This window comes from Plodia interpunctella, chromosome 24 (assembly GCF_027563975.2).
Source record: "Plodia interpunctella isolate USDA-ARS_2022_Savannah chromosome 24, ilPloInte3.2, whole genome shotgun sequence".
NCBI classification, from domain to species: Eukaryota; Metazoa; Arthropoda; class Insecta; order Lepidoptera; family Pyralidae; genus Plodia; species Plodia interpunctella.
The window spans coordinates 771,895-791,259 of NC_071317.1; the positions used below are offsets into that span (position 1 = coordinate 771,895).

The window sequence follows — 19,365 nt, forward strand, 5'->3', positions numbered from 1 at the left end:
ATGGGAGGATTAGAGAGAAAGTATATAGTTAATTTTGGCCTATATTCTCGTCTTGTAAATGTTTTATCTCATTTAGGTTCGCTACTCCGAAGTTTGTAGTCTTTACATTGGTATTGTTTGCGCGTCTCTTGGTTATGACGGCCGCACAGCGTCACAATGCGTTGAGTAGTACATCGTTCAACTAGGACGCCGAATCCACATCCATCACCATCCATTCACAGTGAATAGCGTTATTTTCGTCACCAAACCAAATATAGCGCGCCCTCTGAATAACTTCGATGGGAGGGTGAAACTCTTATTGGAAGGCTTTCAATATAGCATTTTGAAATACATTACGAAGCAGATTGAGTGAGGTAATATAAGACAAACTAATATTAAAAATTATAAATAATAAATTAATGCACAACAATCAACAGCCCACGTTAAGCACATAAGGACTTTCGAGTTTATAATATTTTATAAGCGAGACTTTTCTCCCGTATGTTTCCATCCAGTTATTTTCAACAACAAAGAAGATTGGTATTTGTAAACATATTGGGTATTTATTTTCTAACTACGCTTAGAAAGTTCTCGCGCTTTCAGACGTAGAGCTTTTCCGTCAAAGGATAAGGACGGGTTTTAAAAACTTATTACTGAAATAAATAGTTGCTAGAATTTTTTCCTTTATGGTAACTAAGTTTACACTCATTTATTATTAATATAACTAACTAGCTGCGGCGCGGGGCTTCGCTCCCGTGGGAACATCGCGATATAAAGTATTTATTTATTTATTTAAATACACATAACAAATTGTAGTAAAACTATACATAGTAGTAAAATTATAAGGTTACGATCTACACTACAATTCAAAAACAGTGCACATACAAAGACCATATAAGAAAAATGCAAACTATTAAGAAATATGTGATAATGATATATAGATAAATATTAACTAAGAAATTTAGGTTTACAAAATCATAGACAAGATAAACATTAACTGAGAATTTTCCAATAGGCTTTTTACCGGGTAAAAAATAAAATGTTTGAAGTATCTTAAATATTCACATACAATAATTTAACGTCACTTTAATTGATCAATTTCATGATTTACTATTTTTAATTATCATTTTTTAATTTCATTATTCTATGTGTTATTCCACCTTATATTTTACCCGTATACCGAATTTCATGAAAATCCGTCAAGTAGATTTTGCGTGAAAGAGTAACAAATCCTCACAAACTTTCGCATTTATAATATTAATAAGATTAGCTAAAATTAAACTTTCGCGTTTAATTTTTAATTACTTAACACGAGCATTAAACGCGCACGTAACTTTTCTGATCGTATTATAACCATCCGTCGACGTTGTAACACGATTCGGAATGTCCCAGATTCGAATCTTGCTCGTTGTTCTGGGTTGGTACCAGTCTCGACTATACATGAGTCAGATTGGTCTATACCAAACATAACAAACTTATTTGTCAGTCGTTCTAAAAGGAAATCGATTTGTTTTTTTTAAACTTCGCGCTTTGAACACATAAATTATATTAACGGAACTTAGCACGAACCTTTTTTATTTAATGTCGCTGACGTTACAACGACCTAGACTTGTTTGGGGAACGTATGGGAGTGTTTTTAAAAAGTTATAAAAATTAATTATAATTAAACTTATTTAATTAAATTAATTACAAAAATTAGATTGTAATAATTACACGGGACGTCTGTCGGAGGTTTACGACCAGAACAGTCTGTATAATGCAGCAGTGCATTCGGGCTCTATGCAAGTCCCTAAAAGCGCTGACATGAACTTATTTAGTTATACATACTTAGTATTTAGGGATTTACATAAGCAACCCTAGTAGAGGGTGATTGCATGACTACCTTGCTTGCCGTGGTCGCAGCATTGCATTTGCGGTGTGGATGAAGTTTCTCAACAATCAGACTGCCCAACGTCAACAACATTAAATGATGATTGTTGTTATAAAATCGTCAATTTTATAAATAGGAATAAGGTACAAAAGTTTGTATATAGCTCAATAAATATAGCGTTTACACAACTCGCACTGTAATAATAAAAAAAAACAGATACCAAAATTAATATTCTATACCTTACCTGTAACCTAGTCTAGTAAGAAAACCTAGACACATAAATCTAGACCTGAAAGAATTACCTGACCCATGCCCTAATACTAGACGGGTCAAGGGTCACAAAGGCGGGTTAGGCAGGGACTACAACTGAGCTATGCTGTGCGGAGCGGAATTTCAAATAAGGGTGAATTTTTCACGGGTGTTTTGAACGCCGCCGTGGGCTGTCATTAGTGTTTATTAAATTGTACCATACACAGTAATCAATTTAATTATCCTATTTTATAAATAAGTAAAGTACTAGTACGATGTTATTTTTATAAATGTTTAATTTAAGAAAAAAATATTCGTTATTTAAAAAAAATGTACGACAGTAATGAAACTCCACACCCCGCGTTCAAACAGTCGTGAAATTCACTCTATTACCAATAATAATAATAATATTTCTTTATTTGCTCAATAAGCCATATAGTTGGGTGAATTTCCGAGCGTTTGGACCGCTGCGGCCGCGTGTCATTATTAATTTTAACAAAGATAAGAATCAGTTTTACTATCTCACTATTATATTTATGAAAAAAGGATAATTAAATTGATTACTGTGTATGGTACAATTAAATAAACACTAATGACAGCCCACGGCGGCGTTCAGAACGCTCGTGAAATTCATCCGCCATCGAGATTCAGCTCTGTAATTTGTGATTTACTAATTTCATCCAATAAGATACCTACAAGTTTAAAGTTACAAGGTTTTCTGTGTCATCATAGTAGAGTGAGAGAAGCAAAATAGTCAATTTATTCTTACAAGTTCTCCGTGTGCACGATACTATATCAATTTTGCGATTTAATTTTGTATGTGTAGGTGTAGGGACTCATGTGTTGTATACCGTACCTACTAGAAGCGGCTGCAAATGTTATGTATCGAAATGCGGTCGAGCCAGTCATTCCCCGCACGTCATTAGATATAGGCGCTAACTGAATAAATTCTGTGTAACTATATAAACTTAAATATTGTGAGATGTACTTCTGCGTTTTGGACAATATACCCGGATTTTCGTGAACTGCATTCACTGGTTTCATTAGAACATCCTTCTTACACTCTGAACTATTAAATAGACATGCATATTAACACTTAAACTTAAAGAACAGTAACACAGTATAAGCAAAGTATAGATTTGACACTTAGTACATTAGGTATTTTATACTTAAATGTTATTGCTTAAAATACTATAAGTAGCAATACAAAAGGTGGACTTAATTGTAATGCATTATTTGACAGTCGACTTGTATAGGTGATTACGCCAACTTTGGGCTATGGGGCGTCACAGAATGTGACCTAATACGCGGAGATTAATACGGCTGCCGTTACCTTTTCTTATATATACATACTAGCTTTCGCCCGCGGCTTCGTCCGCGTGATTTTCATAGTATAACCTCGGTCATTTAAAAAAAAAAATGATGATGTTTACCAATTTTCAGATTTTTATCTTGAAAATTGTATTAAGTCCCATACAATCTTTCATCCCCCTATCGAAGGGGTTGAGAGTTAGTTTTCAGAAAAATCTGAATCATGTCTTCATTAATTTGTTGTAAACAACTTTCAAATTGCTAACTTCAACGGTGTAGAACTTTCCTATAAAAGTTTTTCGCCGCTTTCACCCCCTTCGGGGTGGAATTTCCAAAAATCCTTCTTAGTGCTCACCTACACTCCCCAGGGAACTTACATGCAAAATTTCAGCTTCCTACGCCCAGTTTCGGCTGTACGTTGTCTGTCAGTCAGTCAGTCATTCAGTAACGTTTATATATATTGATTATATATAATCTTATAGAAAATTAAATGCAGAAGCAATCGTATTTAAATTGTTTTTTATTTTTCTTTACTTAAGTACGTCTAGCTGCGAATATAACTATATTTGCACACCATTCTCCTCGACGACCTCGGTGGCGCAGTGGTAAAGTTCTTGCCACTGAACCGAGAGGTCCCGGGTTCGATCCTCGGTCGGGTCATGATGGAAAACGATCTTTTCGGATTGGATTTTTCTGATCGGATTTCTTTTTTGGATTGTTTATTTATATATGTATTTGATATAAAATATAGTGTCGTTGAGTTAGTATCCCATAACACAAGTCTCGAATTTACTTTGGGGCTAGCTCAATCTGTGTGATTTGTCCTAATATAATTACATTTATTTCAATATTTATTTATTTTTGTTGTTTCGTTATCCTAGAATAGAACCGCACCAAATCCTCCCGTGAGCGTTGGCAGCTGATAGACGACAATAGCATTTCCAACGAGGGTTGACGTCACCCAGGCGGCCAGTTGTAAAATCACATAACAATCTCAAAAGTTTTCAGGTTTTCAGATTTATTTTTTCGTTACAGTCTAAAAAACTAATAAATAAATATATTACGACATGTCCTAATATATTTATTTATTCTTTGGAATAACATGTTGAGTCTAGTTGTTTTATGATTATATGTATAAATTTACACGTGTTTTTGCGAATAAAATATATTTTATTTTATTTTTACCTTGAATTCTTGCTCTCAACTAACCTTCAGGTCTTTACATAGATTGATGTAGTCTTTCTTCAGTTTTCGGAGATGTGTGTCCTGTCTTCTGAACTGTGGGTGGACGCCCATCGTGCGATTCTTGCGGTCCGTTTGTATCATGCGCACCTGAGAATAAGATAAATATGTACAAAAGCGTTTTAAGTTCAAATTTCATCGTTCAACTTTAACAAATCACTTATTGACGTTAAAATTTAACAAGTTTATTTGGTAGACAAATAAAAAAATAACTTTCAATATTAATTTCTAGCTACAACTTTTGAACGGCTAAACCGATTTTGATCAAACATATCTAAGAATCACCGCATAAAAATAAGCTTTCAAATCGGTTCACGTGTTCACAGACAGATAAACAAAATTACCGATCAAACTTATAACAGAGGGGTCGCAAATAGAGAGGTGTACTTGCGTCGGGGGAAAAAAATTATACATAAATTTATATTTAAAAAATGGTAAGCCCTACTGGCATAATAGGGACCAACACTGTTTGAATGAGTTTCTTTCGACACTTCTTCTCAACAGTGGTCGTTCCGAAATGCTAGTAGTTTGTAGCTTTGGTAAACATCATTTAATTTCTGAATAAATGGTTTGATTTTGATTGATTTTGATTTTGGGGTTAAAAACCCACCGTGACCGCTGGGTATAGACCTCATTCTGTCTGATCATCTCTGTCCTGGGCCATTCTTATCCTTGCAATGTCCAATTTATCAATTATTTACTGAAAACTAAGTCTTAAGCCGAGTTCAAGTTAAGAGCAGCAAATTTCACCGCAGCCTTTTCTTAAATGTTGTCAATAAATGTGGGTTGTTATGTGTAGGTACAAGATTATAATAATATTATTACCAAAAGGTAGCCTATGTTCCTTCTGAAAGTTTCATTTATTAATTTCATCAAAATCGGTCCAGTAGTATTTGAGTTAATTACAAACAAAAAAAACAAAAACGATACAAAATAATTTCTCTTTATCCAAATCGATCATAACAAATCTTTGGAATGTAAACGTTCTTATTTGCGGGGTATTAGGGCTCACAGCCGCGAATCCGACAACATACTTGTCTTTGCAGCCTCAGGTGTTCGTCTTCCATCTTCTTCAGCATCTCCATGTCATTGCCAGCCGGCGGCGTGTCGCCTGCTTGCGTCTCCATTGTCGTTATAAATTGATCAAAACTTGGTAAAATTATGTAGCGTGTTCAAAATTTACATTATTATAGCGTATAGACGTATTTGGCCCACTAGATTTGTGTTCGAAAATGGTATTACTTCGGGTGGTAGTAGCAGTAACAGAGTGTCAATAAATGTCAGTGTTTACTATTGAAACTGTGAATGATAACATCGTGAGGAAACCTGCACTCCAGTCGATAATTTGTCATTTTGTGTGGAATGTGAAATGGAGAAGGCAATGGCAAAACACTCCATTAATATTGGCCAAGAAAGTCGTTATGTGTGCTTCATTCCATATGTTGACCACGACCCTCAGCCATGAGGAATATAACTGAAGGAGAACTAAATATATAATATAGTTATATATTTGTTCTTATTAGCGAATCGAAACAAGCATTTAAAACTTGCGCGAATTTTTCGCAAGTTTTTGGATCGATTCTCGCGTAATTGAAGATATTTTTTTTTTTTTAAGTTTAACAAATTCTTTGCTTCCACAGAAAGTCACATTAAAAAGGAAAACAATCAAAATATCAATCGAAATTTTATAATTGTGAATTAGCTTTTTGAATTTGGGATGGAGAAAACAAGGGAGAAAAGAAAAAAATCGTGGTGACTATTACATTCCGTAAAATGGTCAGTATCGGTGAACTAATAGAAGACAATGAAGCTCTTCTATTTAATTGTCATTAAAAGGGACATTTACTTAACAATATGAACTAAAACTTTATTCAAACTAACACATTTTACCATTTTACTTTCGAGATAAGCATAATATGTTTCAGTATACCTTTTGACCATGTACTTTATTATGTACTTACATGTTATATTACTGATAAAAATTTATACATAAATTTATATTTAAAAAATGGTAAGCCCTTCTGGCATAATAGGGACCAACACTGTTTGAATGAGTTTCTTTCGGCATTTCTTCTCAGCAGTGGTCGTTCCGAAATGCTAGTAGTTTGTAGCGTTGGTAAACATCATTAAATTTAGATTATGACGTGAAAAAGTGCCTGTGAAGGCCTAATTTCTGAATAAATGATTTGATTTTGATTTTGATTTTGCAGGTCAAGAACATGTTTTTGCGTTAAAAATAAATAGCATTTAAATCCTTTAAGTGGTGTCGCAGCAAACAGAGATGTTGCGTTCACATTCACAGCGCGGGATACAGTCTCGTTCAAACTGCGTGGCTGACACTCACACCGAACCGTAATTTACTTAATTTACTAGTTTTCACCCGCGGGTATTATCCACGGGAACAGTTTTTTTTTTCGGATGCTTACATAAATCCTTCTCCATATTCTTAACTATATAAATAAGAAATTTCAAGAAGATTAGATGAGTAGATAATGCGTGAAGAGATAAAAGCAACATACTTTTTCATTTATAGTTGGGATGGGATTTTAGGTTTTACGCCAGCGGTGTCAATATCTAATTTAAAACAAAATCCGTAACTTTGAATTGGGTTGCTGCCGCTACAGTGAAACTGAAACTAAATACATAAAGAAAATATTAGATTTATACATCAAGATGTGGATAGTCACGCCGAGGATGAAATGCCTATTTACGATAGTTGTATATATTCGCATCTGTTCAATTGTTAAAAAGTTAAGTTTCTAATATTGTATTGTAAAGTGTGTTGTTAATTAATATTGATTTATATTGTAAATTTTACTTATTCAATAAATGACCTAAAAGATAAATATTAAGTGTTCAATATGTGAACTGAATCATTTATAATCAAGTGTGACGAAGAATAAAACTTAGTACACAATTTTAAAAAAAATTGTGAGAAATAAATTATAATATTATAAATAATAATTCTAATGATAATAATCTTTATTTCCAGAAAAGGTACATGTAAAAGTTTGTATTAACTTATAGCTGTAAGGTAATTCTGATGATAATTTAAGTATGTATGCATCTATTTGTCTTAGCCAAACAAATTACTGGTCGAAAGTTGATTGATTACACAAAAATTACACTTTACGGAATTGAGCAAACAATAAGTTCATAAACGACTATTTTACTTTATGCTTTAGACCTTCAAATCTTCAATTTAGGTGGCTTACATTCAAACGTGCACAACTTAACAGAGCAAGAGAAATTAATAAAAGAATTGTGTATTTGTGGCTTTATTACTTTCTTTCCTTCGCTTCGGTGTGAGTGTCAGTTTCGATCCTTTGTCTGTATAATCTCTCTTTAGTGTTTTTGCCGCTACTATTCTTTTGAAGTCGCCGCTCATAGCGCCAGAAACTTTTGTGCATTGATACTTTAACAAACTGTTCATTTTAAACAAACAAACGGCTTTTGAGCAACTCTAACTACACAAAAACCCACGTCTTGTCTTGTTAACCATCTCATTTCTTTTCATTTGTCATATCAAACAATTACATACCAATTACATTTAAATACTAAAAGGAGTTTGTCTGATCGCAATGTAGTCTGTCTCCAATAAATAAATATATTAGGATAAATCACACAAATTGAGCTAGCCCCAATGTAAGTTCGAGACTTGTGTTATGGGATACTAACTCAACGATACCATATTTTATAACAAAACATATATAGATAAACATCCAAGACCCGAGTAAATCAGAAAAAGATCATTTTCCATCATTACCCGATCGGGGATTCTCGACCCTCTCGGTTCAGAGGCAAGCACTTTACCACTGCGCCACCGAGGCCGTTAATCCAATAAGAGAATCTTTTAGTTACAATAATATAAACATAGTAACAATAACACGTGCGTCTATGAATTCTCAACATAATTAATTAGCAACTGTGTTCATTAAGCGTCTGTTTCATTAATTTCTGATGAAATATCATATTGTATATTGTAAATAGCTTGAGATCGATCGATCGAGACCATTTCGGTTGACATATTGTATTCGATGTATATTTGATACTCTTTTGTACTTTACCTTTAAGTGTTAATGTTTGGATTTTATGTGTTTGCCGAATAAATGATTTCTTTCTTTCTTTTCATTCTTTCTTTTTGCCACGTCGACTGGTTTTGGCAGAAGGGGCAAACCCAAGAAGTGCTGGCTTGATGTCGACAAGGATGATATGCGTGCCAATGGTCTGGGAACCGGAAGAACATGCGAAGTGGAGGAGTTTGATGTAGGAAAACGGACCCAGGACTGACTCCATGGCGGCAGAAAGAACCAAAAACGCCCTGACGGGAGAGAGAAACGAATTCATTCGAATTTTGCAGCGACTAAGGTGAATGTCGATATAATTTATTATAAAAACTCACGCTACCGGCCCCACTCATACCCTTTTACTAGTAATATTGTGTTTGACCGATAGCAATATTGTTTAAATATACTTTTACTGCATGTTCACATAGATATGTTCATCTTTACGTGCGTGCGTACCGATGTGATCATAAATGTATTTTAGTTAGTAGTTTATCATGATAATGGCTGTACCTGCTCATTTATATAAGTATTTTAATGCCCTCGTAATATATTCTTATACATCTGTATGATAGTCCGAGCTCGTAAAATGGTTTATATCAGTAAATATAGATGGTTGGCGGAGACGGAAGGTGGCCTATGCCCAGCAGTGGGTCACGGAGGGCTGCAGATGATGATGATGAATAAATATAGGTATACATAAATATATTCGTGGTACGATTTAGATCAGATATCGCAATGGAGTTTATCATGAGCGGTCAAATTAAAATATATATGAAAAATATTTTTTGATTTCTCAAAATCTGTTTGATCGAAACAATTGGTGGTAAATATGGTAACATAGCCTAGGTCGGGTAAAAACCATAGAATTGACTTCTCTCCCGAGGGCGGGAAGTGACTCGAATACATTTGGCATACGTATTCGAGTCACTTCCCTTAGACAATGACTTCAGGATGAGCAGGAAATTCCAAAATAAAATCCAGTGGTTATAATTATAACACATATATTCTTCACAACTTCACAATATTTCAAAATGTAACAATTTAACATAACGTTCTTAGGAGAACGTCTGCACTGTACTACCGCCAAACAACGACTGCCTCGAATATAATGCTATCTGTCCACGAAGACAGACAAAGTCAACTGACTATCTGAATAATTAATTATTCACATCCATTTAATTAATTCATTTTATTACATAAGTTATATTAAATTTAATATTAGGCATTATTATAATATAATACGAATTTTAATAATGCAATATATGTATACTCCAATTTAAAGTGTTTAATTACATTTGTGATGTTTTAGTATTATCAAATCAAACACTTAAATATGTAACATTCGTGAATCATTTTCAATAAGGTGTCTAATATTAATTATAATTAATATTAATCATAATAAAATAGGTTTACAGTATTATTATGGTTATGGTATGGTTATGTTTTACAAGTGCACGCTACTTTACCGTAAACCATTCTTTGGAATGTTGTTATTGAAAATCGAGTCTCAAGGCTTTTATCCCTAAATCGCCTCATACGACATCCTTTGAAAGAAATGCTTCTAATCTAAGGCGGAAACGGTCACCTATCACAGCGCGAGCTAGCTTCTAATCTAAGGCGGGTTTCCGCCGGTGACCGTATGGCCACCCATCACAGTGCGAGCTAACCAAACGCCGCTTATCCTACTTAGTATGCACCATCGTCTATGAGACGATTCACGTCCTACGTGTTTGTGCTGTGTGGACCTGGGGGATATTCAGATTTCATAACGAGGGTGACCAGTAAAAAAAAAGAGTAACTAAGTATTATTGTAACAAGCTTTTGTTTTTTAATATAAATATATTGGGACAAATCATACAGATTGAGCTAGCCCCAAAGTAAGTTCGAGACTTGTGTTATGGGATACTAACTCAACAATATTATATTTTATAACAAATACATATATAAATAAACATCCAAGACCTGGGCCAATCAGAAAAAAATCGTTTTCCATCATGAACCGACCGGGGATCGCCGGGACCTCTCGGTTCAGAGGCGACTTTACCACTGCGCCACCGAGGTCGTTAAAGTTTACTAATAATGTATGTGACTAGCTTTTGCCCGAATCTTCGCCCACGTTTAGCGTCCGCTCATGACATATTATTATCGATATCTCGAGATCTAAGCAACGTACCGCGAATAAACCTATACCAGATTTTAGTCAGACCTTCCGCTATACAACTGTAAAAACCGCTTCAAATTCCATCTAGTAGTTTTTGCGTGATGCGTGAACAAACATACAGACACAAAGGCACACAAAAGTTCTAAAAAAATTGTTTTGCATTCTATTAGTCCCATAAAGACCTACCCATAATTATTTTTCTTTAATATCTTCTGTAACCCACATATAAATGAACGCAATTCGGCAACACTCAACGGCCCCCAATGAGCAATAAGCTTGTATCGCAGGTCCGATGGACACAAATACAGAAAAGGGCGCAACAAACGGAGAACCGCAGACAAATATTTGTGAGCATAAGCATAAATATATGGGAATCGAACACTGGACCTCCAGGTACTGTGCTGGGGCGGTAACCACAACGCCAATCATCAATAATGATATAAGATTTTAGAATTTAAAATAAAACTTTATTTAAATAAATTTTTACTCACCCAGAATATCAATTTCTATTCAAAACGCACCAGCCAGCGACACTCCTAACACTACACAAAGGAAGTATCTATTCTCCACCAGATAAGACTCAAAATGGTGTAGCAAGTATTCTTTGCAAAATTCCGATGCACACGATTTTTATATTGGCATCGTTTTCTGATAGACCGACGTGTGTTGTTCTTATTTTCCGAGTTTATATTCTTGTGTTGCTTTGGGAATGCAATAAATCTTGGTTAACATGATCGGATAGACGTAATACGGGCGTGGTATTACAAAATCCCATTAATATTATAAAGGCGAAATGTTGCGATATTTGTTACTTTTTCACTAAGTTAATTTTATGAATTTTCGTATGGAAGCAACCTTGAAATCACGGTAATCAGTTGATCCGTACATTTTACAACTTAGGTATTTTGTATAGAACTCCTGTTTTTTTTTGCGCGATTTCGAAGTTACCCCAATATTAAAAGTTGTTCAGAACTATGGACTGAGCGTGAAGACAAAATATTTGCTAATGTATAAAAAGTCACCCGTGTATACGCGATTCCCTTATATTCGGTTTGGTCAAAAAATTGTCGTTGCTATAAAAAGTAGATGTCGCAATATTGTGCATAAAAACGATAATTACGCGAGTAACACTGCCGCGTGCGGTTATTTGATATTATTATTCTTTATTTATTATTATTTTGTTCACTCGGTTCAGTGGTAAGGTTCTTGCCACTGAACCGAGACGTCCTGGGTGGACATGATGGAAAATGATCTTTTTCTGATTGATCCGGGTCTTGGATGTTTATCTATATATTTATTTGTTATAGAATATAGTATCGTTGAGTTAGTATCCCATAACACAAGTCTCGAACTTACTTCGGGGCTAGCTCAATCTGTGTGATTTTTCCTAATATATTTATATTTAATTTTATATATATATTTATTTCATACATTATATCGTAAACTATCATTTCAGGTACTCCCTACGCAATAGTTAAGATCTAAAATTATACATGGTTTCTGCCATAACACAATACATACAATGTAGCTCTTGTGAACTCTGTCAAAGGACAACCATATAAGTCGATTTATATATGTGTTTACCAGAGACAGATTTTGGTACAAAGCTTGTCTGCATGGATATCTCACTCTCATCTGTTTCAGCTGCCAAAGCAGCAGCTCGCATTGTTGTGTTCCGGTTTGAAGGGTAAATAAATAAATATATTAGGACAAATCACACAGATTGAGCTAGCCCCAAAGTAAGTTCGAGACTTGTGTTATGAGTATAGCAATCAATAAGATTTTGGTCTAAATGTAAGTGTGAGAAGAGAAGTTAAATCAAGGATACGAGAATCATTTATTATTTTTTACTTTACAATATTTTGGTAAATTATTTAAATAATAGGGGTCATGAGATCGAGGTAGGCACGAGATCCAGTCAGCTAGCCGCTGTGAAATAGCTCGCCGTTTAACTTGGTGATGATGAGCGAAGGAACCTGGGAAGAGAGGCTTCTGGGCGACGCGCGCACCCTTATTATGGTCCTCGGGATGATGCGGGAACGTAGAGGGCGGCCGTTGGCGGAGGCACGACGTCACAAGAGGTAGTGTGGATACAGGGTACTGTGGGAAAAGATCCTAGGCCACAAAGTCGACAACGCGCGAGTGACACCTGGTGTTGCTGGCGTTGATAGGCACCGAGTGCCTGCATGTCGTCACGGATTCACATCCCCGAATAAAACCGGGAAAAATCGAAGATGAGAGAGTGCATGCTAAATCCCCGCGACTATGTTCCCGTGATAATTTTGTCAGGTATACACGCGTTATTCAGTTTCTTATGAAAAATATTTTGAAAGAACCAGTTGATTTTGTAAACAAAACATGAAAGCTATCCATCTATTTATAAATATTATTACACACTACCGTGGTAGGTACTATTAGCGTAAATTCAATTTATAATCAAAATACACGGCGATGGAATTATATTTTAAAATAGGTCACATCACAACTCAATTTTACTGACAACTAGCTGTTTGCGCGCGGTTCCGATCGCGCTAAAAACATATTATAGTATTGTATGATGTTTATTATTTTCCTGACCTCGGTGGCGCAGTGGTAAAGTTCTTGCCACTGAACCCAAAGGGTTCGATCCCCGGTCGGGTCATGATGGAAAATGATCTTTTTTTGTTCGGCCCGGGTCTTGGATGTTTGTTTATATGTGTATTTGTTATAAAATATAGTATCGTTGAGTTAGTATCCCATAACACAAGTCTAGAATTTATTTTGGGGCTAGTTCAATCTGCGTGTTTTGTCCTAGTATATTTATTTATTTATAATTTTGTGTATTTTATCTTTGGTGCAATAAAGGATATATAGGTATTATATAAATATGTGTGATTGTTTGATCAAGAAATTACATTACAAATATAAAATAGTCTTTACGACTATGGAAATAAGGAATTACAGACAATGGCTGTATGGGCATATCACTTTGCCTTTGCTGGATAAACGAAACAACAAGAAAATTGTTATGGAAATAAATTATTTTTTATAGTACAGTCTTTTTATTATTATCGTCACTGAAAACAAAAAATGCTATCAAAGTTGTGTTTACAAATTTTTTAATCTATCAGTGCTAAATAGAAAAAGAATAGCAATATTTTTTTTCAATTTACTTTTTAATTGTTGATGATGTTAAGAGGTCAACAAACTCTACAATGCGTGTGGTATTTATTAGACGGTACACAGTGACGTGTCTTATATTGTACACACCTACGCTTAAAAAACAACATATTGGCACATTATACATTAATTATGTAATTTCTGATCGATAAAATGATGCAATTCGCTAAGATTTTAATTTTAATTTTATGAAATACCTAAACAAACGTGTTATAGGAGTAATTATTTCATATAGTATTATCCTCATTTTTCCAAGATCACAGATTAAATAAACTCCTCTTATAGAAAAAGTAGGGAAGTTCAAATAAATAATCTTTGGCAAAAAAAAAAAAGTTGGCAGAAATATCTAAGAAAAAAAAGAAAAAAGTTAGGCTACGTGACAGTTAATTTGTTTTAATAGTGAATGCATCGTCTATTCGTCTCTTCGATTGGCGCTAAGTTTTCGTCGTAGGGAAGAGGGTCCACGCAGGCGCCATTTCCCGCCATTTTCTCAGGGCGGGGATGTCAGCGCGGGAAAATTTCCCCGAATTTTCGGCAAATTCGTTCAGTGCGATCAATTTTTGTTTTTAAGGAAATAATGATTGCACTTTTTTTACTTTTCTTGCAGTTTATTAATTAGTTTGTAAAAGTTTGGAAATTTTACGGTATGCCTTTGTTGAGAATCATAAAAATGGTAAGTACTCATAGTTAATTGAAATCTCTCTCTTTGCTCCCGGTTTCTTTTAGGGCTGTGACGTCGCAAAGGTCGCTATCATTCAATATAAATAAACTTTACATTTTGATGATTTCGTTGCGATTTTACAACCGGCCACCTGCCTGCCCTCAATTTTGTTTGGGAATGCTATTGTTGCCTGCCAGCTGCTTAGGCCTTAGTCGTCTCGTATGATAACAATTGGAGGAACCTATTATAGGGTGGAATCACACGCCAGAAAGTCAATAGTTTTTTGGAAAGTTATGAATAATATTTAATTAAAATATTTACTCCTTTGGTAAAATAATTTCAATAATGTGTGATTAATGTTTTCTCAGTTTTATGCTTTCACAATAACTTTTACAAGTAATTGATTTAAAACAATAAAAGTAATTTAAAAACAAGTTTGAAAATAAAGTTATTATCTTATTATTAATTACCTTATTATTTATTTTACAATACTTACAATAGAAACTTACCTAATATAAAAATATTAAATGTATAATATAAATAATGTACTGAAAAAATTGAAAAGGGTTTTTCGGGATAATCCGCTCCTGCCATGGCAACACCGTTTTCCCGACCGGTCAGTCGTTTTGGCGCCGTTGCCGCGAGCACCCGACGGCGATATTCCCGCGTCCCGACATCGTATTTCAAAAAGAGAATATTTTTTTTTTTTAAAATATGTGTCGTCGCATAGTGCAAAGAGAGTGAATTAGCGAGTGCGAATGTGATTTTTGTGCTTGTTTTTGACGACGTTTGGAAAAAAAGTAAGTAGTTTAATGAATTCGCGGATTCAGCCTTGGATTTTTCACAACTCCTATGGGATATTGTTGTTTTGTAATGGTAGGGTTATAAATAAAGATTAGGACAGGCTTACTCCCAAGTATTTTTCTTGTTGTCTACGTAATATTTGGCGGTTCTCGTTAAAAATTATAATTGGTTTTATGAATTGTTTTTTTTTTAACGAATTCGTAATAGATTTAAAGGAAAATTGCATTAATTTTGTCCTTTTTTGATACAAAACTTTAAAAGTTTTGGAGTTATGATTGCTCGTGTTATTTCAGTTATTTTTAAAGGTTAATTTGTGCTATCTCAATGTTTTTTCTAACACACATCTGTTTCTCATGAGGGTAGACAGAGACTATTTTCCACTGGACACGATCCTGATGATTCTAAATGTATTTTTGTTTTCGAAAAATAGTAATATATTCTAATGTATTTATTATTATATATACAGTTTAAATTTTAAAATTTTAAAAAATATATTTTTCTAAAGATATATAAATAAAATTACGAACTTGACTGTGACTATGACTTTAATTATGATGCAAAATTTTTACAAGATACCTTATCTAAAGATAAACCTTTAGGTACCTATATACAATTGATTTGGCTCCAGTAAATGTCAAGTATTAAGCACACTTATTTTTGGATTTAAGTGATCATGATTTTGTTCATAATAATTAATTTTATAATACGAAACAAATTTAGTTTAATCCAACGTGTTTTATACTGTAGAGTTATAACATAAATTATCACAATATAATATAAATAATTTACATTTGAATTATTTATTGCGTGAAGTTTTTAACTCCGTATCCAACTAAAGCTATCTATTGTATAAATGTTCGCATCTATATTTTCGTTGTATATATATTGTACACTAGAAGTTTTGAGATAAAATATAGCCTATTACATTCTTGGATAATGAACCTTTCTCATGGTGAAAGAATTTTTGTAATTGGTTCGGTAGTTTCGGAGATTACACGCCTTAAACAAACGCTTACTCTTTATAATTAGTATAGAAAATTTAGTTATATAAATGTTGTATAACTTCAGACATATACCAAGAGTTGCTCATCTCACTATATATTGGTGAAAACTGTATAAAAATCCGTCCAGTAGTTTTTGAGTATATCGTTCATACGTATAGACAGGGGGACTATTTAAAATAATTCAAATCTTAGTTCGAAAGTAAAACCACGAATAATATTATTAATCACGAAACTAATTTTCTATTAATTTACGTAATTACTATTGTATACTAACGGCGCGTCCCGGCTTCGCTTTTATAAAAAAATTGCCGCCATTGATCTCCTCAGTAACACATTGAAATACTTCAAAATATGATAATATATAAGTACTTATATGCTACGTGTTGAACAATGTTACTATGTAAAAATAGTTTTACAAGAATGGTGGTATGTTATTTTAGTATTTGAAAGTATTTTTACGCGTACTCTCGCGTATTTATATCATTGTTTATACCGATTTACGAACCAAATCTATTTCTGCTAGGGGCGTAGCTATGTTACGATATACCTGGTGAAAAGCATTTAGGGGCACCAACTGAGCTAGTTTTGCTCTGTTATTATGAAACTTGCACAGCTGTCACAGCTTCGCTCGGGTAAAACCATATAGTACAACATCTAAATAGGGACAGACAGACAGGAAGCGATTTTGTTTTATACTGTAGTGATAATAATTGTTGTATAGTAGCGAGTGCTCCCATCATATCCTCACGCGGACGTACGAGGCGACTAAGGGAGCCTAGACAGGTGATTAGACAACAATAGCATTGAAAAAGAGTATTCACGCCAGGCTGGCACGGTTTTTATAAAATACCAGCCTAATCTTCAAAATTTTATGTTATTGTTTTCCACATTGATAAATATAGTAATATATGAGTATATATCCTAACCATAATATTATAAATGTAAAAGTACGTTTGTTTGTTATCTCTTCAAGTTCTAGCTATTTAACCAATCTTCTTGAAAGTATGAAGCACGCGGAGGAAGACATAGGGTACATTTCATCTCGGAAAAATGGCATTCGCACGGGCGAAGGCGCGGGCAAAATCTAATTAACATACATTGCAATTTAAAGAAATGCATGTAAAAATAATTTATATCGAAATACAATTGATTGGTACATTATAAAATAATACGAATATGCTCATGTTAATAATATAAAACAAGCGAGCAAGCACAATTTCTTAGGTATGTTCGTTCAGCTTCAGTTCGTATGCTACCTAGGAAATTTGTTAAATTTTGCTTCTTTCTGACCTGTTTTCGTATATTTTGTCGTGTAATATATCGCTATAGCACATTTTATCAATCATAATAATATACTTAGTTTTCACATATGAAGCGGTGGTGGTGTAATGGTTATGACACCCGCCTGTGAATCGAAAGGTCCCAGGTTCGAATCAAACTTGTGCCACATGAGTTTGTATACCAATCAGACTCATGTATGTTTTCATCGACCACCAAGTGGTGGTCTGGTGCGTTAACCTTGCTCCCTTGTTTAGGAAACCTGCACACTGTATGATTAATAACTTGCGTGTGAAATGCAGAAGACAACACTCCATTAATAGTGCCATTTAGAGAGTTCTGTGTGGTTCGACCACGATCCTTAGCTATGAGGGATACAACTATTAAGGATTTACATGAACTGACGGGAACAATCGAGGGGATATACCATATATTGCATATTAAGGCGGACAATGTACCTGTTTATCATATACTAGCCGCCCGTCCCGACTTCGCTCAGGTAAAACATAATATATTATTATACACCTAAACCTACCCCAGGAATCACACTATATATTGGTGAAAACCGCACGAAAATCCGTGCAGTAGTTTTTGAGCTTATCGCGACCAGACAGACGGATGCGGCAGAGGACTTTTGTTAATATTATGTTAGGATACTCACTATGTATTGCTGTAAATTTCATGTACAAAACTATGAAGAATGAAGATTATAATTATCAATCTTTTGTAAAACAAAGGAAAATATCGCAGTAAATGCATCGACAGTTCATAAAATTAAATGCTAATGATTAAGAGGAAATCAACTGTGTTTTGTTCACGGTCTTCACGTAATGATGGTACAGATTGACAGAATGAATGGTTGGAAAAAATGTAATCGCCGTGTGAAACGACATAATTGAACTGTGGCAAAAAAAAAAACCTGCAATTTTGCACTAATATTGCAAAGAGGAAGTGTTTGTATGTTGGTAAGTAGTTTGTAGCTTGTGAGAAATAACTGTAAATATAAAAATTTACGAGAAAAAGTGCCTGTGAAGGTGTAATTTCTGAAAATTATTTGAATTTGAAATTTGAAATTTGAATTTGGTTTGTAGGAGATCTTGGAACTACTCGAGCAATTTCAAAAATCTTTTATAAGAAGCTTTTATCTTCCTTGAAATCTATTTAAAGTTCTTTCTCATCCACACACAACAATATCAAAATCTCTGATCTGTAAAGCATGATTAATCATTAAATAAAAACCAACAACTTTTTCGTTTGGGAACTGAACGTCTGCATCTTTTTTGTCGCTGATTCAATGAAATTACCAAATAGTGCCATAGGTTTAGCTCCTGTAACGTTCCCCTTTATCCAGTAATGAAATTTCCTTGTAGATAAATAGTACAAGACGCACATTATTATTACAAATGTTACAATTAAAGGAACCATTTTATATTAATTATACTAAACTCACTATAAAATGCACAGTTTTCTCGATTTGAATGGAAATAACAATGCATTTTATCATATCACCCAGGTATTTTTCAATATGACAATAAAAAGGATTATTTTTTTAATATTAGATAGGATTAGGGGATAAGATA

At 34.0% G+C, this 19,365-nt stretch overlaps 2 protein-coding genes across 3 annotated transcripts in view; one reads left to right on the forward strand and one right to left on the reverse strand.

Annotated features, from left to right (window-relative positions):
* LOC128680515 (coiled-coil domain-containing protein 63-like) overlaps positions 1 to 19,365 on the reverse strand; it is a 410,628-nt gene that overhangs the window by 16,457 nt on the left and 374,806 nt on the right. The window contains exons 2-3 of the mRNA XM_053763721.1: positions 5,686 to 5,845; positions 4,619 to 4,741 (exon numbers count right to left, since the gene is read on the reverse strand). Coding sequence (XP_053619696.1) covers positions 4,619 to 4,741; positions 5,686 to 5,778 — 216 coding nt within the window. The 5' untranslated portion in view covers positions 5,779 to 5,845. The remainder of the gene's footprint in view (positions 1 to 4,618; positions 4,742 to 5,685; positions 5,846 to 19,365) is intronic.
* The window catches only part of Octalpha2R (alpha2-adrenergic-like octopamine receptor), a 398,792-nt gene continuing 394,760 nt past the window's right edge, over positions 15,334 to 19,365 (forward strand). For both annotated transcript variants that reach the window (XM_053763722.1, XM_053763725.1), the window contains exon 1: positions 15,334 to 15,499. The gene's annotated coding sequence lies outside the window, so the exon portion shown is untranslated. The remainder of the gene's footprint in view (positions 15,500 to 19,365) is intronic.